The sequence below is a fragment of the Anas platyrhynchos genome, chromosome Z (assembly GCF_047663525.1).
Source record: "Anas platyrhynchos isolate ZD024472 breed Pekin duck chromosome Z, IASCAAS_PekinDuck_T2T, whole genome shotgun sequence".
Classification (NCBI taxonomy): Eukaryota; Metazoa; Chordata; class Aves; order Anseriformes; family Anatidae; genus Anas; species Anas platyrhynchos.
Genome location: NC_092621.1, coordinates 57847576 through 57873401, shown reverse-complemented (window position 1 = coordinate 57873401; position 25826 = coordinate 57847576). Strand labels below are relative to the sequence as shown.

The window sequence follows — 25826 nt, the reverse complement described above, 5'->3', positions numbered from 1 at the left end:
CCATCTGACATCATGCTAAACAATACATAGGGGTGGCTAATGGGATGGGGGGGCTGGAGTGCTCAGGGTTAGGCTGGGTATTGGTCAGCAAGTGGTGAGCAATTGCATTGTGCATCACTTGTTTGTACACATTATTATTAGTAGTACTATTACTGTCATTATTGTAATTATTGTTATTATTATTATTGTTATTGTTATTTTCCTGTCTTAATAAACTGTCTTTATCTCAACTCACAGGCTTCACTTTCCTATTTCTCTCCCCCATCTCAGAGAGGGAGGTGGAAGGGTGAGCGAATGGCTGTGTGGTGTTTAGCTGCCAGCTGGGTTAAACCACAACATGATGTTAGAGAACTGAAATTACGTGTCTGTTGACAAATGTAAAGCAGTCTTACAGAGAAAAACAGGGAAGTCTTTCAGTTCTAATGATGCTAAAAAATATTGTGATAAATAACACTGAAAATGGAGTATAGTGAATTCTTTACTGCTATATAATGGAGTAAGCATATAGATGGGTGTAAATATTGTGAAAAAAACTATGCAAAATATCTATATTAATATAACTTTTTATTTATTTATTTATTTATTATTTTGCTTTAAATACAAGAATATTCCAAATTATGTGGAAAATAAGAGTGCAAACTGCTGGAAACTAGAACTGAAGGAAAAAGTTTCCACAAACTGTTAAAAATGTTTTAGTTCCCATGGAAAAAATTTAGTGACAGGGTTTGGGCATCACTTTTATCAACAGTCCCTTATCTGCTGGGTAAGTCTGTGTCCCCATGTTTACTTGCATGGATCTGTGCTCTGATCTATTATTTCTTGTTCTTGCAACAACAAAAATTCAAAATTAGAAAGATGAAGCCTGCGAAGACAAAATTGTGATGTGTGGGTTGACTATGAAACAATACATAGGTTTCACAAGCTGAATTACGTTAGTAATGATATAAATCACTTTATAAGACGCCATGTTCTGCATATATACATGGAACAATAATTTCATTACAGTGATCTGTATGACATGATATCTCTGTATGTTCTAGTTCACAGAAATCTCTGTAGGTTCCATATAACAGTAACATGAGACCGATGTTGACCATTCCATCTAAAGTTTTTGCATTAGCTTTTCCATTCTAATTTTAAACATTCCAGAACTTCCTGGGTAGAAATTAATTTTCTGTCTTGCTTTTGATCAATATCTAAGGAAAAGCTAGAAAATAAGTGCCTGTCACAGAATGCAATATTGTCAAAGCTATCATAGCTTTCATTGTAGCAAATACAGCTACTGTACTGTGTCCTTCACTTCTTTCTCATCAATTGAACCTCAATTACCATAACCTCATGCAAATGCTAAAAGGTATGCTTGTAGTACTACCAATTATTAAAGGTTATGTCATAGATTAAATTTCATCTGTGGTTCTGACACAATTCTTCTGTTCTCTATCACATCAAAATCAGATTAGTTATATACATCTATAAATCTCTTTTGCATTGATATCTCTGTAGTGAACTTCAAATGGAGATTTTTTCAACTGTATTTAATGTGTTTTATAATTTTAAATTATTATACTAACAGGAAGAAATACAAATTTTTATTTTTCTCTTTCTCCCTAACACAGGAAAAATATTGTTTCTATAGAGTGTGATTCTCCAACTACTCTGTGAGAAAGAAACCTAAGGCTGTGAAAGGAAAACTGCAATTGTATGTTTCAGTACATGTAGAGGTGACAAAGAAATTATCAGAATTTGATATATGCCAAAGATGTGACTAATCACAGCCTTTTTGCACAATCATGGCTATATCCTTAGAATAATAATGAGAGCTGAAAAATCAATAGGAAGTAAGATCTTGAAAAATCTGTATGTGATCAGATGGGGGAAAATTAAATTGTTGCTAGGAGGGGTATGTGGGTGAGGAAGTTTACTATTCTACATAATAGAATGTCTTCCTAAACCAGACCAGTTCTATGTCTATGAATACCAAAATATTGCTCAAGCTCAGGAAGCATCAGATCAATAGAATATTTGCTCTTGTAACATGCATTTCTTTCAGTGTTTTATTTAGAGTTCATTTGGTAAACTAACTCCATTTACTATTGTTTTCAGAGCACTGTTTCCACCAGGCAACATTTTATTCTAACTCCTTCTTTATCACGTTTTCATCCAGATTCCAAGTAGTTATGTGAAGAGCCTTGACTGAGTTTGAAATTATGTAAGGAAATCTTAATATGCTTAAAATTTCACAGCCAGAAAGGTATTGAATAGCTTGCACAGAAAAGCATCTTAATTCATGTCATAATGTTAGAAAGCTTCTATTTGCAATAAACCATCACTATAATAAAAACATTCTGTGGTGCTTATCATAAATTTCCAGCTGGAAAGGTAGAAATATTTTTATATTATATTTTTGTAGTAAAACTGGGTAAAAAATACCTGCAGATGCTAATGCAGTGTTATTTTTTCAAATAGGCTGTGTTCTCAATATATTGCCAATTAATTTCATTTTAGCCTAAAGAAGCTGACAGACTTGCAAGGCATTCAGATGCATATTTTGTGAGGGTTGCATATAACATATCTAGTTTTAGATGAATACCCTAAGTATTCACTGCAATGCATGCTTGGCTTAGGTACCTTAGGACATAGTAACACGTAACTGACAAACCCAATGTCAGTGCTGTTCTATGGGAGCCTCCCATCTGAGGTTGAGTCTTACTGGGGAATCTATGTAGTGTTTTCATGACCAATACAAACATTTCCTTTGTTGTCTCAAGAACAGTGTTATGAAAGTTAGCCTCACTGAACAGCTAGACTAGCCCAGAGTAGTCCTGAAGTGCATCTTGAGCTCCGTGCTCCTTACCTTTCTTTGTGGAGCAGTTCACCTGACTAGGATTTCTGGCTTTGATCAGCCTCCTGGATCTGCCATCTGCCATGGCTCTGTGTCACACAACTCTCTGTCTGAGATTCTGGGATCCCAGACTGATTTTGGTATGACAAAAGGAAGAGTTGCAGGTGAATAGGAGAGGCTGACTGGTAATTAAAGACAGGTAATTAACAGCCAGAGGTGAGATCTCAGTTTTGGACTGAACTGTTATAAGATGGTAACTAGGTACCAAGTCCTGTTATGAAACCAACTCTGTTATTGAAGTAGATCATGAGACTGAACAATTTAGTGGATTGTTATATAATATGTAAGAGCTTATTTGCATGAAGTGTGGTAAGAACTCCATTTTAAGAGGAACATGTCCTCAGCTAATTCTTGAAAATCTGTGCTCAGAGATACAGTGCAATGTGTTCCCTTCAAGGACAACAGGTAGCAAATGGTCCAAAAAGGTATGTGGTATACTTAAATGCTTGAACTTGTGGTGGTTTTACTCAGCTGGGCTGCTAAGTTCTACCACATCTACTCTCTCACTCCTCCTCCTCAAAGGGAAAAGGGGAGAAAATACAATGAAAAGGGCTCAAGAGTTGATATAAGGTCAGGGAGATCACTCAACAATTATCATCATGGGCAAAACAGAGTCAGAATGGGGAGACTAACAAAATTTACTGCTTATTACTAAGAAGCTAGAGCAGTGACAAAGAAAGGAAAGAAAGAAAGAAAAGGAAGGAAGGAAGGAAGGAAGGAAGGAAGGAAGGAAGGAAGGAAGGAAGGAAGGAAGGAAGGAAGGAAGGAAGGAAGGAAGGAAGGAAGGAAGGAAGGAAGGAAGGAAGGAAGAAGAAAGAAAGAGAGAAAGAGAGAGAGAGAGAGAGAGAGAGAGAGAGAAAGAAAGAAAGAAAGAAAGAAAGAAAGAAAGAAAGAAAGAAAGAAAGAAAGAAAGAAAGAAAGAAAGAAAGAAAGAAAGAAAGAAAGAAAGAAAGAAAGAAAGAAAGAAAGAAAGAAAGAAAGAAAGAAAGAAAGAAAGAAAGAAGCAAACAAACAAACTAAAAACACCTTTTCCCCCACCCGTCCTCTTTCACCTCCTGCCCCCGAGCAGGTCAATGGATTGGGCAATGGGGGCTGCGTCCAGTCCCTGACACTTCATCTCTGCTGCTCCTTCACACTCACTCCCTGCCCCTGGTCCACATGGGGTCCCTCCCACGGGATGCTGACCTTCCTGAACTGAGCCTGCGGGGGCTGCCCACAGGCAACAGCTCTTCAAGCACTGCTCCCACGCTGTTCCGTCCCATGGGGTCGTGTCCATCCCCCAGGAGGAAACTGCTCCAGCACGGGTCCCCCACGGGTGGGGGCAGCTCCCCCCAGACCCCCTGCTCCACGTGGGCTCCTCTCCACGGGCTGCAGCTCCGGCCCGGGGCCTGCTCCTGCGGGGGCTCTCCATGGGCCGCAGCCTCCTCCAGGCCACATCCACCTGCTCCAGCGGGGGCTCCTCCACCCATGGGGGGGCTGCAGCGTGGAGATCTGCTCCATGGGGGACCCATGGGCTGCAGGGGGACAGCCTGCTCCACCAGGGGCCTCTCCCTGCACAGCCCGCAGGGGAACTGCTGCTGCCTGCTTGCAGCACCTCCTGCCCTCCTGCTGCACTCACCTGGGGGGCTGCAGGACTGCCTCCCACTCCTCACTTGCTTTTCCTAGCTGCTTTTGAGCAGCAGTATTTTATCCTTTCCTTAAATCTGATCTCCCAGAGGCCCATGCAGTGTCACTCCCTGGCTCAGCTCTGGCCAGCAGTGGGTCCCTTTTGGAGCTGGCTGATGCTGGCTCTGCTCTGACATGCGGCAGCTGCTGGTCTCTGCTCACAGAGACCACTTCAGCAGCCTCCCTGCTACCAAAATTCTGCCATTGCAAGATGTGTAAGCCCAATGCAGCCTTGCTTGTTTTGGCTTTCCAAACTTGGAGGTAATTTCTGTAGGTCAGAGTAGCAGAGGGTACCCATCTTTTTGGTAATGATGGTCACACCTTAATGTTTGGTGATTATGAATCAGAACTGTTGTCTCCTTGGCTTTTCCTATATTAAGCCTGTATGCAAAGTGTTTAAAAAGGGAGAAGCAGAAGGAGAGTTTGGAAGCAATAGTGTCTGAAGAGCTCAGATCCTTTTTCCGTTCAGGTAAATGGTAGATCAGGAAGTGAGTGTGTCTCCACTGGTGACAAACCAAGGCCATGGAGCCATCAATATCTTAAAAACCTAGTGGAAATTCATGAACTGGAGAGGTGAGACCTCAAATTATTCAGGTTTATGCTGCTTGTGTAACGTGCATGTCTAGAGCGCAGTTCCTTCAGTAAATGCCATCCAGTAGGATAATCCTGTAATTATTCCTTAATTAGGAGATTGTTTTCCTTGGCTCTTTTTTTTTTTTTTTTTTTTTTTTTTTTGTGTGTGTGTGTGAATAGTAAACTACAGCAAGGAGTTCAGAGATCAAATCTGTGTATCGAAGAAGAGGAAATAAACCTTTACAGTGATCTCAATGCTCTTAGCATGCTTGTTCAACCAATTTTCAACATATTTCATGGTAAATTAAGATGAAAAAAAATAAAGAAAAAAGACAAACCAATCAAAACACCAGCCCAACCCAACAGTCTTTGTAACATCTGGGGCAAAGTGCCACAGGTCTTGTGGGGCAGATGGCCCCTGAGTGATGCCACTGAGTGAAGGGCTGTGAACCCACAGCCCTCACTGCTTATCTTGGGGAACCAGCAGAGGCCACGTCAGCCTGGTTTGTTCCTAGATTCTAGATGAGCATGTGTGCGAGGCATGGAGCATTGAGCAAGGGTTTGGTGGAGCTGTGCTGTAGGGCTGCTGGCAGTTGCTCTTAGTGTCCATCCCTGCAGCCATTCCCATGTTTCCCCAGCCCTGCCTGGCTCAGGCAGACGGGGCCCCATGCGGTGCACTTGCAGCAGCAGAGATGAGCTGTGCAGGGACACAGGCCTCGGGGTGGTGGGTGGGGGGCATGGGAGAGCCCAGTTGCAGGGCCAGGGGGTTTTCTGCTGAGGGGCTGGGGCATTGCTGCTGTACACCCCAGCACAATGACTGACTCTGACCTCTGTCCGTTGTGCAGTTTGGGACACCCTTTGGCAGCTGCAGTGCTGGGACAGGGGAGCAGCTCCTTGACCTCAGCTCTCCCCAGCTCATGGAAGAGCCCAGTGGTCATGGACGTGCCATCGGACTGGACCTGCCCAGCCTGTGGGGACACTGGTGTGCACTACTGCTGGCCCTTCCCTGCTTGTCGACGTGCCACCACCTTCGCAGAGGCTGTTTCTAGGCAACCTGGGCACAGTCACTGTTGCCCTGGCAATGACCACTCCCCGTCAGTTTCCCTCAAGAGCTGGTGGGTGTGGACTGGTTTTGCTGATGTCCTGGGCCACCCCTAGTGAAGCAAGGGCCAGAGATCACCCTGTACTCATGGTTGGGTGCTGCAGCTGCAGTTGTGCTGGCTCCAAGTTGGCTGACCTTGACACAGTCCCTTGACGTCCCTCAATGGAGGTCCCTTCCAATCCAGACCATTCTGTGCTTCCATGATTCTTTGATTCCATGATGTGTGCTCCGTGGTCCTCATCATCATGAGCTAGAGGAGAATCTTTGCTCTGGCACCAGAAGCACTACCTCCCCCTCCTACACTTCTCTGGGCAAGCAGTTCCTCAGCCACGGGCTACGCAGCAGCAGGCTGAGGGGAGCTGAGGATGTGGAGCTGCTGCGTCAGCACCCCACCCCTCCTGGAAAAGGACTGCACAGATGTACCACCCTCCCAACAGAGGGGCCCCATTGACCCCAGGCTGTAGCACACACCTTGGGCAGCATAGCCCGGAAGAGTCATGGAATCATGACACCAGGCCTTCTGGCTCCTGATGGGGAGCACCTTTCTAAGAGGGAGGATTTTTTTTTTTTTTTTCCCAGGACTTGAACATACTTTTCACACGACCCAAAATTAATTACTTTTTTTTTTTTTTTTTTTTTTTCTTATATTTTTGACCTGGATCATGTTATTTAAAATCTTTCTTTCTTTTTTTTTTTTTTCTTTCTTTTATTTTTCTCTTTTTATTCCATAATATTAATATTAGTAGCAGTATGTATCTTCTCATGTCTTTTTGTGTCAATGAAATTGCTAATAAGCTAGTAATAGAAATGACAGAATTCTACAGTTACCATGAAAACGACAGACTTCCTCACACACCATGATTATAAGACTGGTATGATGGTAGGTTCTTTCTCCATCCTGTTCTCTTTCATTTCGCTACTAATTCCTTCTGATGTAATGCAGCTGAAATATAGACTTGCTTTTTATTAATCAAAAATGTTTATTTTTTCTCCTTTCTCGTGGTCTTAGTATCAATTTTTAATACTAGACTTTGTGGCTAACATGTGCATTAGTAGCATATCTATTACCAATGGTTTTTTTTTTGTGTGAATTATCCTACTTGGACATTCAAACCAGAAGAGGGCAATGTTAATCTTATTACTAAAACTTAAAGTTTTAAATTTATGTGAATCTCTATTTTCCCACCTTTCAATGTTATGTGAATTATGTGCCTTTGGGCCTGGTTCTGCTTTTTTGCAAATCTGTGACTGATCTACTGAAGTGATTGGATTTATACATCCAAGCAAGAGCTATTTTACTCATGCAATGGTAGGAATGGCTTTAACTGTGAAACACAGATTTGGATTGCAACAGAGTTACAACGATTTTAATATTAAAGCATGTAACTTTCAATTCATACAGGCTCAAGATAAATGAAACACCACTCCTTACAAGGCACAAAAAATGAAATGTGCATACATACCTAGAATATGATGCATTTGAACTTGCGGGTGAAATTGTAGCCTCATTTAATGAAAAAATAACATTAACCACTGATTTTGCTTGGATGAGGATTTTACCTAAGTTTTATTTTAGAAATGAGACTTTCAGTGGCATTAATTTTCCTTGTAACTGCCTAGACTACATGCATAGAAATGTAGAAGCACACCGTAATCCATGACTTTCTGAACATTTGGAAAACCATCCATCTTCATGTAACATGGAAAGGTAGACTCCAGTTCGTACATGTGTGAATTCTTTATTACCTTATTAGTTAAAATATCTGAAATTTGAAACAAAACAAAACAAATCAAAAAAAACTCACAAAACATTATTTGGTATTAAAATAGTATTGCAGGTCACTTGCATAGTCTTAGAACACAAGAATAGTCCTGGAACACATAGTCCAAGAATATTTAGAGCTGTTAGGGTTTCTCTTCTCCCCAGCTGATTGCTGTAGACTTGTCTATACAGTATTATGTCTGCCTTTTTTTTTTCATTCTGACACAAAGAATGTAAAATAGTGCCTGAAAAATATGACAATTACAACAACAGGGTCTTAGTCACCTTTCCAGGCTGCTGATTTCTATAGCTGAGTGAATGTAAAGTACAAGTTCAAATGCATGCCAGCACCTTCATGCTTGTGGGTTGGAAATTGCCCAGGTCTACATGGGAGGACAGTGTCAGCAAGTCAGTAGCTGTTCTTGTGTCTATCTTTTCTTCAGACCTCATTATAAAGGAAGAAAAGAACCCTATCCAATCTAAGGGAATTTCTCCTCTTGTGTGGAGGCAAAAACCATAAAGGATATGAAAGGGAGAAAAAGGAAGACTCCTCTAGTAGATAAAATCTACAGCTGACACTGACAAGTGCTACTGAGCTGCAGTCTTCAAGATCATGGCTTTGTTTTTAGAAAAGTAGCTGCAAACTCAGAGTTGCTCTGCCTATAAAGTACTTTTGGACTTATTCCATTGATGGACCATAAAGTTGATGCTGGAGCAGTCTTTGACTATGAAGCTCTTTGTACAGCAGTTACATGATTAAGGGTATTCCAGCTGCAGCAGACATTTTTCTTGCCTTCACTCTAATGAAGAGAAGTTGTATGTTTGGATCTGACTGATAGAGATGACCTGTATGAGAATGAATCAAGTCAGTATTTGCCATGTCTGACACAGTCTAGAATGTGCTGAAAATAAGGGTTCTATACACTCTTCAAAACTGCGGATGGATTACTGAATGTGCAATTGATTCTGCTGTTTATAATGGCTGTTTCATCTTGCTTACTTGTATTTTAATCCTCCATTACTGTAAGCATTCTAATTGCACTAGTAGATCTATCTGGAAGCAGTGAGTATATTTCTGATCCAGTGCTTACTTTTAGAATGTCAGGTTTAATGCATTTATACCAGACACACCATAAAGGATGTGCAGTTGCAACAGAAAAAAATGTTTTACAGGTCTGCACAGCATGCAGACAAGGCTGTCAAAGTGCTTTTAGATACCACACCCAGCAAGATCCTTACAAATGATAGAGTAATCCCTTTCAAAAGCATACAAACATATGAAGCAAAAATGGAAGCTGATGTTTTGTTGAAGAAAACAGGACATTTTGGTAAAGAACTCAGTATGCTCAAAAATTCTTCCTGTGCCCTATGAGCTGTCTGAAACAGTCTTTTTTTATTATTTTTTATTTTTTATTTTTTTCCTACTAGATTTATGTCCTCGTTAAATAAACAAATAAATAAACCCATACAATGTGAAGGCTACCATATAATAATCTTCTATTTCACGCTGTCATACTTGGTCATTTCTGGTCACGCATTTTTGTCATTTCAGGTCACTGCTACAACATACTACCTTAATCCTTGCATGCATGTTGTGACTCTGCTGGGACAGACTTGCCACCAAGAACTTTAATCCTTGAGAACACATGATGTTAGAGACCCAAACCCCACTATGCAATCACATAATGTATTAAAATCTTGTAACTGAAATAGGAATTCAGCTAAATGAAAATTCAGCTTCAGATAAGTGAAACCTGGTGGGATGAGTCCTGTGGCTGGTGTGCTGCAATGGTTACAGACTCTTCAGGAGGGACAGGCAGGGTAGGAGAGGTGGTGATGTATGTGAAGCATGGGCTGGACGGTGTGGAACTTAAAGTTGGCAATGGCAAAGTTGAGAGCCTCTGGGTAAGGATTAAGGGATGAACAAATAAATGGGATGTTGTAGTGGGAGTCTATTACAGACTACCCAGCCAGGACGACAACGCCAATGAATTATTCTTTGCAGAACTACAAGATGCCTCGTGATCAACTCCTCTTGTCTTTATGAGGGATTTCAACTTGCCAGACATGGGGTCACCATACGGCTCACATGAGCAAGTCCAGGAGGTTAATGAAGCACCTAGATGATAACTTCTTGGTGCAGGTGCTAAGGGAGCCAACTAGGAAAGGTGCTCTCCTAGATCTGTTGCTGGAGAACAGAGAGGACCTTGTCGGAGACATGGCAATTGGCGGCCATCTTGGCCATAGTAACCATGAAGTGGTTGAGTTTAGAATTTATGGTGACAGAAGGAAAACTACCACCAAAACTTCATCCTTGGATATGGGGAAAGCAGACTTCAGGCTGCTCAGAGAACTAGTCATCAAGGTTCCCTGGGAAACTGCTTTTGAAGGCAATGGCGTCCATCAGTGCTGGTCAATCTTTAAACACTGCCTCCTAAAGGCACAAGATCAGGCAATTCCAAAATATCGGAAGTGAGGCAGGTGGGGCAGAAGGCTGGCCTGGCTGACCAGGGATCTTCTATTGGAGTTTAGGCAAAAAAAGAAAGTGTATGGCTGCTGGAATGAGGGTCAGGCAACGAGGAAGGAATACGGGGATGCTGTTCGTATTTGTAGGGAGAAACTTCGTGGGGCCAAAGCCCAACTACAGTTGAAGCTGGCCAAGTCTGTGAGAGACAATAACAAAGATTTTTTAGATATGTGAACAGAAAAAGGAGGACCAAAGAAAACATAGGTCTGCTACTTGATTGGGAAGGTTTCTGCACAGAAAATGACATAGGCAAAGCAGAGACGTTTAATGCCTTCTTCGCCTCTGTCTTCAACACTGATGATTCAATTTGGGACCCAGGGTGCCCTGAGCTGGAGGACCATGATGGTGGGAATGACAAACTCCCAACTGACTCTGAACATGTGCGGGATTTGCTGCTCCGCCTGGATCCATACAAGTCCATGGGTCCGGATGGGATTCATCCCAGCATACTTAAAGAGCTGGCTCACATCATTGCGGGACCTCTCAATTATTTTTCAATGTTCTTGGGAATCATTGGTTCCAGCCAACATGGGTTCATGAGGGGTAAGTCCTGCCTAACAAATCTGATTTCCTTTTATGATAAGATCACCCATCTAGTCGACCAAGGGAAACCAGCTGATGTGATCTTTTTGGACTTCAGCAAGGCTTTTGACATGGTTTCCCATAGGATCCTACTGGACAAAATGTCCAGCATACAACTTAACAAAAACATGATACGATGGGGGAGCAGTTGGCTGATGGGCATGGCTCAAAGAGTTGTGGAAAATGGGGCCATATCTGGCTGGCAGATGGTCACTAGTGGAGTCCCTCAAGGCTCCATTTTAGGGCCTGTCCTCTTCAATGTTTTTAAAAATGATTTGGATGTGCGACTAGAAGGTGTTCTGACCAAATTTGCCAATGACACCAATCTTGGAGGAGTTGTGGACTCGGATGAGGGTGGAAAGGCCTTGCAGAGAGACTTGGACAGATTGGAGAGCTGGGTGATCACCCACTGACATGAAGTTTAACAAAAGCAAGTGCCAGGTCATGCACCTGGGATGGGGCAACCCTGTCTTTACATACAGACTGGGTGACAAGACACTGGAGACCAGCCTTGCAGAGAGGAATCTGGTGGTTGCGCTTGACAGCAAGTTGAATATGAGACAGAAGTGTGCCCTGGCAGCCAACCATATCCTGGAGTGCCTCAAGCATGGAATTGCTAGTTGGTTGAGGGAGGTGATTGTCCCACTCTACTCTGTGCTGGTGCAGCCTCACTTTGAGTACTGTGTGCAGTTCTGGGCACTACAGTACCAAAAGGACATTAAACTGTTGGAGAGTGTCCAGAGGAGGGCAACGAAGAAGGTGAAGAGGGGGAGTGGCTGAGGTCACTAGGCCTATTCAGCCTGGAGAAGAGGAGGCAGGGGGGGACCTCATCATAGTCCAGAACTTCCTCGCAAGGGGGACTGGAGAGGCAGGTGACTTGTTGTCTGTAAACACCAGTGATAGGACTCGTGGGAATGGTGTCAAGCTGAGGCAGGGGAAGTTTAGGCTTGACATCAGGAAGAGATTCTTCACTGAGAGGGTGGTTGCACACTGGAACAGGCTCCCCAGTGAAGCAGTCACCAAGTGAAGTAGTCACCAAGTAAAGTAGTCATCAAGCCTGTCTGAATTTAAAAAGCGGTTGGACTGTGCACTTAGTCACATGGTCTAAACTTTTGGGCAGAGATGTGTGGTGCCAAGAGTTGGACTTAATGATCCTTATGGGTCCCTTCCATCTCGGGATATTCTATGATTCTAAGTGGTATATGAAACTTTAATAAGGTGTGTTAAGCAAGCAAAAGCTATTTTCAGGTGCATATAGTGGAGTGGAAACAATCTTTGATAAAGCATGAATATGATACACAATTATTATACAAATTCTATAATTAACTGTTTGTAAAGAAGCTTGTCGTGCATAATTTCTACAAATTTTCCCCTGCAAGACCTGTTTATGTAATTATACGGACATATGAAAGTGTAACTGATCGATATAAAGACGCATCTTTTTTTTTTTTTTTTTTAGAATATACACTATTTGGTGTCTTAAAGAACCTGTGGAAACAGACCATTGGCTTAGAATGATTTAATCTTTCATCTTCCACTCATTTTTTGCTGATCAGTGGCTCCATAATTGATTTACAACTTAACTGGCATGAAAATGGGAATCTTACTTCAGCAAAATAGTTGGATTGTTTATTTATAGTCCTGAGCAGCAGTAATAGGTTATTAACAAGTTCTTCATTCATTTCTGAGTATCATGAAATAGGAATTCAAAGAGTCAGGGAGAATTTCCCATCAGTTCCAGTACCGACTCCACTACTTTAGTTGCAGCTTCAATGTTTGATGCTCTTAGAGGCAACAGGACCCTGTAGTTGGGTTAGCTTGGAAATCAAAATTAAGCCTTGAAATTATGCCAGCTCTTCTTACTCTTTCCAAGCTACTGCACTTTTGTGTGTGTGTGTGTGTGTGTGTGTGAGTGGTCTTGTGAATGCTGAATATTTCCTTTCTTTTGTTCCTTTTTATTGGTAGGGGTCAGCACAAGTAACATTTATTTTATTTTATTTTATTTTATTTTATTTTATTTTATTTTATTTTATTTTATTTTATTTTATTTTATTTTATTTTATTTTATTATTTTATTTTATTATATTTTATTTTATTATTTTATTTTATTTTATTTTATTTTAATTTTATTTTTTTGTGAGGATATTTCTAAACATATACAGACACAAATATTTTTACTAAAATAAATCTAGTATACATGCAAACAAAACTCAGAGAAAAATAATGAAATAAGCCCAGTGATGTAGTACATCTTATTAGACATTTTTATGATCATTCTGTGGATTGATACCTTGAAAAAAGATGAAACATTGAAGCACAGCCTTCCTTCCAGGTATGTACACTTTGGAAAAACTTTCACTAGAAATACTTAGGATGAAATTTTTCATCAAACTAAAGAGAAGTGGGTGCTACAAAAGAAGTTACAGTTTAGTGGTCTGTGCAGTCAGCAGGAATAGAAGACCTACTTTAAGTCTTTGTTCTGTCTGATTCAGAGCAAGGATTTATTCCTGCTGATATTGTTATTCCAAGTGAGAACTTTGGCCATGGGACTGTACCCTCACTTGTGGTGAATATCCCTTTGTGTTTCCACAGATTTTCAAACACACTGCTTTTGTTTCTGTAATGAGCACAAGTATATTTGACCTGATAAATGTATTCTCCTGATGAAAAGAAATATATATATATATATTACTCTGTTTTAAAGTACACATGCATATCAAAGCCAAAAAAATGGAGAGGAATGAATCAAAAAGTTGGTTAAATGCAATTTCATTGATATGAACATGCATACACACTGGTGTCAGATATGTTGTGATAATTCAGCTTTATAACATTCAATTCGTTTAAATTGCACTTGTTCCTATGATCATTTTCATTAAGGCTTTTTATACAGTGGATGTGTAGACAGAAACATTGAAGATATCTCAGAGGTCTCAGGAAGAGCCATGGAATGGGAAAAGGACTTTGGCATTTCCTTGAGACAATATGCCTGGGTGAACAGCCATTTTTGCAAAGATGTTCAGTACTGATATGAGACTGAATTATTGTATTCGATAAGGAAGACAGAGTAAAAAAGAAAAAACATGCATAAGTGCTTTTTGAGGGATAAAGTTGTGCAGGTCTTCCCAGAAAAGATTACAGAGAGCTGAATGTTAGAAATGCAAGGGTATCCTTGTCCGTGTGAGGAAATTGTGAAGCCACTGTAATAGGTGAATTGGACCTAGATTATATTTGGATCTTTCCATTCAATTTATTTGGCCTCCTCTCTCCCATGTACTCATTAGTCACCTACTTGATTTGCCAGTTCACCTAATTTAATCTGTTGGGATTCCTCTTCTGTCTTTTAAACCCTCCTCCATGAACTCAAAATTTGAACTGGTTCCTGACCTCATAAGCTTACTCTGGTATCCTGCATTAAGATTCACAAACAACAAATATGCCTCCGATATTTCCTGTGCAGCTTGAAAGAGATGCCAGAGAGCATGCAGAGGTAGCTGTACATTATAACATAATCATATATGAAGGTGTTTTGTTGCCTCAAGACTGACCAGTAGCATGCCCTGAAAGTGCCCAAATGCATGTCTGTACATCTGTACAGTGCAATCCCATATGAAAGGAGTCAGTCTCTTTCTGCAGAAGAAGCAATGAACGTACTTCACTAAGATTCAAGCCTTTTTCAGTTGTTGTTGTTGTTTTTTGTTTTTTTTTGTTTTCTTCTTGGAAATGGCCTAGATATACAGTTTGCCTTGGGATTTTCAATGGGTTCAATTAAAGATGTGGGAGTTCAAAAAGCAATAATATATATTATTTTGTGCAAACATAGGTTTGAAAAAATATTATGATTATTGCTTAGCAACTAATGTACTAGCAAGATTTTCCTTCTGTATGTTGTCTTCATATCAACGTCAGCTCCTGAACATTTCTTTTCCCATATTTCAGTTAGAGAGCTCATGCTAATGTCTAATATGACTAAGATAGTGTTGTTCTGGGCCGGATAGATAAAACTGCTATGCTCCCTATTTATTAGACACTTTGCAATGAACTGCTATGGCTTAATCAAAATGAAAATGTTCAGCTTACTACCAGAAATCTCATACATGAAATCTAAAGACTGTTTTCCTCTCCAAAAGAAGTTGGAAATTTCTCTTGTGCTGCATATAGAAATTAAACAATTTTGACTGTGGCACAAACAAACAAAAAAATGAATCAATTGTCAAGGTGTCTGGTTGTTAAATTAGGTTGCTTAATCAAAGCAGGCATGAAGCAGTGAGAAGCAAGCCTAACATAATATGTATGAATTTTTCTTATACAATGATTGCAGTTAAAATTTCTTCAATTCACGCCTGTAATATGAACAAGCAACTACAGTAATAGTGGTAGGGTAATTAGGCTTTCATTCTGGAAGACACTGTCTCAAGTTTTTGCCGTTCGAAGCTAGAAGCTAATGATTCATACACATATGAAATCTCCTCTCTCTCGCCACCCTTCTCTCTCCCCCCCCACCTTCCCCCCCCCCATGTTTTTTTCCTGAGGAGAGACATGTTAACAAAGAGGCTTAAACATATTTTATCATCATAAATCATGTAAATGGCAACTGAGAAATATTAGAACTTTACCACATCAGAAAATTTGATATCTGTAGAGATAATCTGTAGAGAGTAGAGATCTGTTTGTCTACAACTTCCTTACGAGGGGGAGTGGAGAGGCAGGTGACCTATTGTCTGTAAACACCAGTGATAGGACCCGTGGGAATGGTGTCAAGCTGAGGCAGGAGAAGTTTAGGCTGGACATCAGGAAGAGGTTCTTCACTGAGAGGGTGGTTGCACACTGGAACAGGCTCCCCAGGGACGCAGTCACTGCACCAAGCCTGTTTGAATTTAAAAAGCGATTGGACTGTGCACTTAGTCACATGGTCTAAACTCTTGGGCAGAGATGTGTGGTGCCAGGAGTTGGACTTAATTATCCTTATGGGTCCCTTCCAACTCGGGATATTCTATGATTCTATGATTCTTAGAAGGGCAGACCAATTCTGCACAGACCAGATAAAAATCTGGGATAGGAGTCAGACATTTTTTTCCAGAAGAAGAGAACAGTATGAGTACCCGTCTTTCCAGTGACCAGCAGAAGCATGTTAAATAGGACCAAGGCTATAGTGTTCTCCTTTTGTACAGAGAACTGTCAATTTCTAACCCTGCCTTACATTTTAGAACTTTAATATCTGTTATATGAAATCATTTTCAGTAAGTTATGCAAAGGAGGCACTGACAGATATTCATTAGCATATGGTGTCATTGTCATAGTGAAATCAGAAAGCATATTCTTTCTTTCTGTCAGATTATTTGTAAACTTTTTCAGAATGAATCTTGTTCTTATGGAAAAATATTTTTTTTTTTTCCTTACTGTATGCAGTAGCCAAGCCAAGACATTTCCATGCATTTTCTATTTTCTTCCATGCTCTTACGTCAAACACTTTCACATTTTAGGTGTAGAATATTTTTAGTAAGTGTTAATTTTACATGTTGGGCTGAAGTGAATGAAAAGATCGTTTTTTTTATGTAAACTATAGAACCATAGAATATCCCGAGTTGGAAGGTACCCACATGGATTATCAAGTCCAACTCCTGGCACCACAAAGGAACACCCAAAAATTCAGGCCATATAACTTAGAGCATAGTCCAAACGCTTATTTAACTCTGCTCTGCTTGGTGCCTTGGGAGCCTGTTCCAGTACAAGACCACCCTCTCAGTATAGAACCTCTTCCTGATATACAACCCAAACCTCCACTGATGCAGCTTGACTCCATTCCCTTGGGTCTTATCAGTGGTCACTAAAGAGAATAGATCTATGCCTGCCACTCCACTCCCCCTGGGAGGAAGCTGTAGGCCACGATGAGGTCTCCCCTCAGCGTCCTCTTCTCCAGGACAAACAGGGCAAGTGACCTCAGCCGCTTCTTGTGTGTCTACCCCTGTAGGCCCTGAATTCACCACTTTTGTTGCCCTTCTCTGGACACTCTCCAACAGCTTCACATCCTTTTTGTACTGTGGTGCCCAGAACTGCACACAGTACTCAAGGTGAGGCTGCACCAGTGCAGAATAGAGCAGGACAATCCCTTGCCTCGACCAACTACCAATGCTGTGCTTGATGCACCTCAGGATGCGGTTGGCCCTCCTGGCTGCCAGGGCACACTGCTGGCTCATACTCAACTTGCTATCAACTACAACCACCAGATCCCTCTCTGAGGGGCTGCTGTCCAGTGTGTCGTTGCCCCATCAGCATGTATAGCCAAGGTTGCCCCAGCCCAGATGTAGGACCCAGCACTTGCTCTTGTTAAACTTCATATGATTGGTGATTGCCCAGCTCTCCAATCTGTCCAAGTCTCTCTGCAAGGCCTTTTCACCCTCAATAGAGTCCACAACTCCTTCCAGTTTAGTATCATCAGCAAATTTACTCAAAAAAACCTTCTAGTCCTACATTGTTTATGGAAATATTAAAAAGAACTGACCCTAAAATGCAGCCTTGGGGGACCCCACTGGTGACTGGCCACCAGCCTGATGTAACCCAGTTTACCATAACCCTTTGAGTCCTACCCATCAAGCAATTGTCCACCCATCATATGATGTTTTCATCTAGCTATATGCTAGACATTTTGTCTAGTAGGGTCCTATGGGAAACTGTGTCAAAAGCTTTATTGAAATCCAAAAAGATCACATCAGCTGGATTCCTTTGATCAACTAGATGGGTGATCTTATCATAAAAGGAAATAAAATTTGTTAAACAGGACCTACCCCTCATGAGCCTATGTTGGCTGTGATGTGTGACTGCATTGTGCCCCATGTGCACTTCAGTAATTCCCAGGATAATTTTCTCCATAAATTTACTAGTCACTGACATGATACTAACAGAACGCCTGCCATTGCAATTGCAAATAAAATAATTTCACAGAAGATTCTGTCTGAAAAAAAGTAATTGAGATTTTTCTCACAAGCAGGCACAAAAGGAATGAGTGTCCTACAGTGCCAGGCACCTCTCTTCCCTCAAACCATCATCCCCATTCAGAAAGGTCTCCCCTGAAGCACTGCGCTCTCACGCCAGCGCAGCAGACACACAGACCCGGCCAGGGAGGGGCCCCACTCCACCACTGGCATGGCCACCAGCACCCAGCCACCACTGCCACGGGGGCACTGAGAGTACACCCATGTCCACAGGCACCAAGGCCAGCACCAAGGGAGCCGATCTGGCTCACTGGGTGGCACACGAGGAGCACAGCATCCACAGGCTACATCACCCAAATTTCTTTCTGCAGATGGCCCTAGGAGCTCCTGCAGGCCATGCAAATATATCCCGGGGAGCTCCGTCTGTCCATGTGCCTCTGCCCTTGGGTGACGCCAGAGCCTGGGCTGCCCAGGACAGCTGGGAGTCCCTGCATCACAGTGGAGACTGATGGCAGGGCCGGGGGCACAGGTGACACAACAGAGGATGATTCCCAATGTGTGTGGGGGAGGGGGAGGCTGTTTCTAGGGCTAGCAGCAGGCAACACTGCTGCAGTTTGGCCTGAGCCATCGGTAAGTGCAGCAGTGGAAGAAGACTGAGCTGGGTCAGGGCCAGGGTGCAAACGCTGGCCCCCTGAGGGGTTGCTAAGCCTGTAGTGAGGGCCCAGCCACTCAGGGCAGGGCTTGCGGCTGTCACTGCCAGTTCTGGCCACAGTCCCTGCTGCCTCCCACCTACCTCACCCCGTCTCCTACCTGACCCCAGGGGTCTGTGGCTCCTGCCCTGGCTCCCTCAGCCGCCAGCCAGCTTCCACCCAGCCTCACGGACACCCTTGTCTCTCAACTCTTTCAGACCATGGTTTCAGCAATTTTTTTTTGTGACAAATTTGATACGTTCATGCATGAACACATGTAGCAGCGTGCAGAGGAGCTGCAAGAGCACTTGATGCAGCTCCTCTTGGAAACAGAGCAGAGGAACCAGGAGAACAGCTGGGAGCATGCGGGAGCCCTGCTCTTATCTGCATTGCAGCACTGGCAGTTCTGGGCCTTGATGGGAGAGCTTGTCTTGTTTTTTGCGATATGCTGCATGCTCAGGAAATTGTGCCATGAGCTGGGCAGCAGGAATGAGAAGGGCATCTGCAGAAGCAAGGAGGATGACAACATTGAGGAAGAACCCAGTGGCATTTTGGATGTATGCAGATTTGTCAATGGGTACCCCCAGTGGCCTGTGAAGAATCTCAAAGAAACACGCAAGTTTGTGGCGGAACTGCTGGACAAGCTTCTCTGTGTCTGTCAGACACTTCCCAGTAATAAGTTCATGCCACGGCTGCAGCCACCCATTGGGGTGGGCAGCACTTTCAGTGCCACTGAGAATGACACCGTATATCGCCTGCTTGTGCCCCTGAACCCATCCCCTGGGCACGCCTTCCCCTTGGAGCTGGGAACCAAAGGGCAAACACCGGCGAGGAACTCCTGCCTCCACGTGGAGCTGCAGTGCACGTGCGCAAGGGAGCGTCTGGTGGGGGACATGCTGTGTTTCCTTCACCATCCTGAGGACGAGCTGAGACATCAGGACTCCAGCCTCCTAGACACCCTCTGCAGCAGCTCCTACTTGGATGTGCAGAAAACAGCAAAGTGGTTCCAGGAGCTGGTGACAGAAGCCTGGGTGGCTATGCCTCAGTCATCCAAACTCCAGCTAATGGTGCTGCCCTCCACCCTCTTCTGCAAGTTCAGGCTGACCAATATCCTCAAGAAAAGCCTCTCCATCGAGTTGATGCTTGGGGTGCAGCAAGACAACTTGGACACCTTCCAAGTGGTGGTGAGCTTTGAGTAGGCAGAGGCCATTGTTAGCAGCAGCATGAGGTGGCCACAGAGCTGCTCTGTGCCAAAGATGCAGTTTTTCAAAGTTCTGCCAACTTTGCCACCCATGCCTTGAAGACAGCTGTCAATCACCTCCTGACCACTGTCCCCTTAGCAACCATGCACAGGAGGGATTTCCAGCCCCACAGCCAGTGCTGATTACGGTGGCTACAAAGATGACTGACAGACACCCTGCTTGCCATATGCCCCAGAGCTCAGCACACTGGACATGGAGAAAATGCTGCTTGGTCGGCAGTAGGAATTGCACCTCCATGTTCTCTCCACAGCAAAATCACTCCTGGGGGAGGCACACCCCATGCAGCTGAAGAGGCTGCTGCAGCGTGGCTTGAAGCAATGACTCCTCTTTCCAGCTGGGCAGTGACCACCTGGTCTCCTGGGGAGTGTCCATACACTCTGGGAGCTTTGACCTCTGCAAAAATGCCAATATATTTCTTACTTGAACAAATGCTTTGTCTGTGAGTGTCTGTACCACACATGGTGAGGAAACCTGGGCATGAGGTGCTGACAGCTTGGCTGCAACAGCATCAGGGAACATTTTGCTGAGGAGCTGATTCTGTGGGCTCCAACTACACTCATTCTGGAGCTAAAGCTTTGCTGCCTCTCCTTGCTCCTCCAGCAAGGCAATTAGAATAGCTCAGCACCCTCCACAATGCCATGTGTTGCCGGTGTGCTTTATGGAGTGTAAAGGGGGCAGTTGTGCAACCCAAGGCAAAACATGCCCCGGGAGCCCAATGGCATTGCTCAGGATGACCGTGGGGAGGCAGATGTCACACTCTCCATGTGGGGAGCCCTCTGCACAGGGATGAGTGCCATCAGGGAACACTGGAGCTCTGCCTGTGCTGCCTGCTGGACCAGCACAAGCCTCAGGCAGAAGCCAATGCAGGGCAGTGGCTGGAGGTGTGGCTAAGGCATGTGAGAAGCAAAGTTGTGTTCTTGCAGTGGAAGGTGTTTTTGCAGTGGAAAATTCCACTAACCCTGCATATTCAAAAATGATTGTGCAGCTATAACAGTGGCATAACAGTGAGGAGTATGTTAAGCAGAGAAGGTCCCACTGTCCCAAAATAAGGAAGATAGCTAAGAAAAACAGGATGAGCAGTGCAAAATCATTAAAAACAAAAAATCTTGGGCCCTATAGTCATGAGAGAAGGAAAAAACTACTAGACTACTGCTTTTGGACAGTTTTTTGAGTTCATAAAATTAAATTTCTTTGTATGTTTTCTATGTCAGTTTTAAAATTATAGACTTGTTCAGCATTGTGATGTGTGATGAAATGAATATCAGTAAATATTAGTTTCCAGAAGGAGCTCTGGAGAAGATGTGAAAGATAAAATTTCAAAGTTTAACTGTTCGGGGCAATATTAACTTATATAATTGTTTCCCTGTTCTCATGAAAAATAATAATACCTAACATGGGAGGGATGAAAGATTACTCCAAAATCCTGATTTGTTTGCCTGTTGATTGAAAGAAAATCGGTCATTAAGCACTCAGTTGTCCATTGGAAATGTTCTTAACAATGAGGAATCTGTAGGCAAAATCATAGGGTAGAAAGAATAATTGTTTTAAATACTCACAGCACACAGTCTCAAAGAATGTTAGGCCATTTGGGATTATTAAATCCCTTTGTGGGCTAGCAGTCCTGCTGTGCATAAGTGCTTATTTTTAAAAATAGGCACTTGTGTGACACAGCTGGACGTTAAGAGGAAAAAAGACTTTCAAGTCCTAAAGAACCTAAAATTTCTTCCCTGCGATTTTGTGAGTATTTATTTTTGTGTGTGATGGATTTTACGTGATTTCTGATGTAGCTCCATCACTTGAAAAACTGCAACATGAATGGGCTTTATATAACTCGATATTATTTTCTCCACTTACCGAAGCTAGAAGTATTTTATAGAAGGAGAACTATTGCAGCTGATTAAAATATGTTAGCAATCATAATAAAGAGGATAGAAAATACATATTTTCTATTGATTTCTAGATATTTCCCTGATTTTATTCTGTGAAGGATAAATAATATTTAGCATATGGATGATGAATTCAGTGCTTTGTGTGAAGCTTGTCACTGTGCCACAGGAATTGATGGACTATGCCTTTGAGACTAATGTAAGGTGCACTATTTTTTTGTTCATCAAGTACGGATACTATTCTGAGAAGGAGGCATTGATTTCATTATCTTTCGGTTTTCATTGTTTTAGTGAAAATACTCGTTTAGTGTGAGAGGGTTAAGTTTCTAATAACAGCAAATGCATGTGAATTTTTAGTCCCTAGAATACAGTATATAATATATTTAGATTTACATAACAAAAACAAGCTTATACATGTTCCAATATTGGCAGCTATTTGCTATTTTCATCACCATTCTTGCAGTGAAAAGTTTATTCTTATTTTTATTTTATTTCTGGTGAATCTCAGCACTTCATGTGCATGTGTTTGTGAACTTCACTATTCATACATTCTCCGTGCTGTGGCTGTTAAGAGTGACTTTCTGGCATTGAGCATCCTTAACAGTTCAGACATGTAATGCAACATTGTTTCTTGTCTCGTGTCACTGCCCAGCATATGTCATATGTCACTGTGCCAAAAATGTCAGCTAAAGCAGTCCTATTAAGGCACAAGTGCATCTTGTAAGAATATGAACTGTATTATACGTGTCTATAAAAGCAAAAAAAAAAAAAAGCAGAATATACTCCCATATTCCTACATATTCCTACATAACCCCTCTATGCTTTGCTAGCCATGTTCTCTTCTCTATGGCAAAAATACAGAATATTGCTCAGCTTTCACCTCCTCTGGATGTCTCTGATATCAGAGATGGAGATAGTAGAACATTTTAATAATTAGAACAGGATTATGTGTCTAATTATTTCTTTGTTGTGACATTTCCATCAGTAATGAATAAATCTGAAATAATTATATTTGTTATAATGTTTGATGCCAATACTGATTATATTATATCCTTAGGCTTGCAAACCCTAACATCTGCCTCTGTTCTCTCACCCAGACCCTCCCCATTAGACGTTGTACCTGATAGGTTTCCCTATGATTTCTTTCTTGTCAAACCACATTTTTCCACTTGCAACTCCTGTCCCTGATCAGTCCTGTTCAGTCTACCTACCTCGGAAGACATAATCTTCAGCAGGTTTCAGTGCAGGCATCTGCAGATTTGTGTTACATTTCTTCTGTCCTTTGACTTTGACCCCCTTCCATTAAACAGTCTTTCTCTCTCCCCAGTCAATAGTTGCTTTACTTTTGCTCCAAGTATGTGTGGATCTGTGGCCCAAATTCATAGGCTTACGCTGTTTCTCTCTCATCTGCTACTTAAGATTCAACTCTCAGATATGGGCTTTCTGGCAAGTACCAATATAAAAATGACCTCTTTTGAGAATTCTTAATCAGTCGTTGAGCAAGTATCAGTAGAGGATTACTCACTTCAGCCCTGATAAACATGACTTTGATACGGTTACATAAGCAAAAATCTGGGGTCAACAAACAAGGGATGAGAAACTGTGGACTAACCATCATAGAGTAAGAGTGATAGTTTTTGATGTTGTAGGAAAAAAAAAAAAAAGAAAAAAAAAAAAGAAAAAGGTTGTTTGGGAAAAATTTTTTCTTGCTAGAGGAACAGTTACATGAGTTGGAAAGATATTTCTAGAAGATATAAATGTTGAAATTTCTTAGAAATTTCCTAAAAATGCTGGAAGGATGTAACTGAAAAATAAAGCTAGTGTTATCTGGAGAGTTTGGAGAATAAAATAGTGGTTCAGCCTGTAGGGACAGCTGATCAGAGACTTGGAAATCTTTCTAGCCTGAGTTAGGAAAGCTTCCAGCTTCATAAAACCACAGAAATTGTAAATGGAAAACGACTCTTAAGACATTTAGTTGCCTCCTGCAGATAGCTCCCGTATGTATGCCTGATCTTGACTGCTTTCTCACATCTAATTGGAAAAGATTCAAGTGACAGAACTCTCACTGCTTCCCTTGGGGTGAGGGGTTTAATTGATCTCATGGTGAGAAAATTACTTCTTAGGGTGCAGGAAGTGGTTCTTAAGAACATGGCCTGTTTACTGCTAGAGATTTGCATAAAATCTCATTGACAAGGCAAAGCTGCTTAATGTACATATACTTTTTGCAAATTCTGCAGTCAACATTACCTCTTTTCTGCTTATTCACCAGGACCTGAAAACTTGCAGGTGAATTGAACTGGCTCTGTTACCTTTTGTGGTCTCTAATACATGCCAACTTACTTGGCAATTGTAACATTCACTTTTGCAGTAGGGCATAGGCGCCATGTTGGCAAGGTGCAGAGGTGTATATCCTTCCATTTAGATTTCTGTCAGGGAGAAGACAGCCACATGCTGCTAGATTTAGAATTTAACTAGTCTCATGTAAGGGTTTATGAATAAAAAAAATGTATCCCACTGTAAAACAGATTCAATACTTCATATAAAACTCCTATAGAACTTAACAGGGATGAAGCTGTGGGGGGCAAAAACTACCTGAACTTGGAGAATTTTTACTGATTGCTAAGTATTGTCGTTTATTAACATAAACTTCAATAATTGATTCAGACATTGAGAAAAAAGAAAAAAAAAAAAAAAGAAAAAAAAATGATTAAAGAAACATTCAGGGAGACATCTTTTCTCCTTCTTTCCCAGACTCAACTTCAAAGCCTTCCCTCTACCCTCCATAGTCTCTCCTTTCCTTGATTTCACAGAATGTTAACATCTCATCCTTGTCCCTGTTATGTTTGCAGCTCCTCACTTCCTGCTCATTTTCCTCTGCTGCAGCGAGGGTCACCCATGGGTGCCACCCCTCTGGAGCTGTCTATTCTCTGGCAGGGGTTTTCCATGGACTGTTGTCCCTCAGGAATTTCCCTGCTTCAGCGTGGGTTTCCCACAGGCTCTGGTCCCTCAGAGTTATACCTCTGCTGCCCTGGAGTGCCTCCTTCCACAAGTGCATCTCCAGCCATGTTCCCTGCAATGTCTCCTCCTCTTGCAGCTGTGACTCTTTATTAAACACATGTGAGTCAAGATGTGAAGGGTTCCCCTGGCTGGCTGGCTGCAGAGGGGTTTGGACAGGCAGTGCCATCTGGAAATGTCTGTGACTGGCACTGGGCAGCTCCTGGCCTCCTCCCAGGCAAGGCATTTTGCGCTCCTTGCTTGTGGTGATTTTACCTTGCTGGCAACTGAACACAACTACAACTGCTCTCTCACTCCCCTTCCTTAGAAGAAGAAGGAAAGAAGAAAGCATGCTGGAAAGAACAAAACAAAACAAAACAAAAACAACTCATGGGTTAAGATAAGTCTAACTTAATTAAAAGGGGAAAGAAAGAGGAAAACAAACAAACAAACAAAAACAACAAAAAACAAGCAAAGGCCACACGGAAGCAGAGAGAGAAAAAAAATTGCTCTCTACTTCCCATCAATGAGTGATGTTTAGCCACATCCCAGGAAGTAGGGCCTTGATATGCTTTGTGGTTGTTTGGGATGACAGATGTTTTCATAACAAGAGCCATCCCCCCCCCGCCCCCCTCTTTCCTACTTTTTATTTCTGAGTGTGACACTATCACTGAGTGTGATATGGTATGTAATATCCCTTTGGTTGGTTTAGGTCAGCTGCACTGCCCACCCTCGGTAGCTGACTCTTGAGGACGTGTTGGAGGGAGTACAGATGCTGTGCCAGCACTGCTCAGCAGTAGACACAACACCGGTGTGATACCTATGCTGTTCTAGCTACAAGTACAGAGCACAGCACTGTATGGGCTGCTGCAGGGAAAGTTAAATCCATCCCTGCCAGACCCAGTACATTGCTCCTGCACCTTGCCTGTGGTACCCATGTGGTAGACAAC

The 25826-nt window shown here is 42.2% G+C and overlaps 1 protein-coding gene across 1 annotated transcript; it reads left to right on the top strand.

Moving 5' to 3' along the window:
• The first annotated feature begins 19045 nt into the window (after nt 1-19045).
• On the top strand, nt 19046-19933 carry LOC140000729 (inositol 1,4,5-trisphosphate receptor-interacting protein-like 1). The gene has a single exon (XM_072031394.1). It carries the CDS (start codon nt 19046-19048, stop codon nt 19931-19933), a length of 888 nt encoding a protein of 295 aa, XP_071887495.1.
• Nucleotides 19934-25826: the final 5893 nt, after the last annotated feature.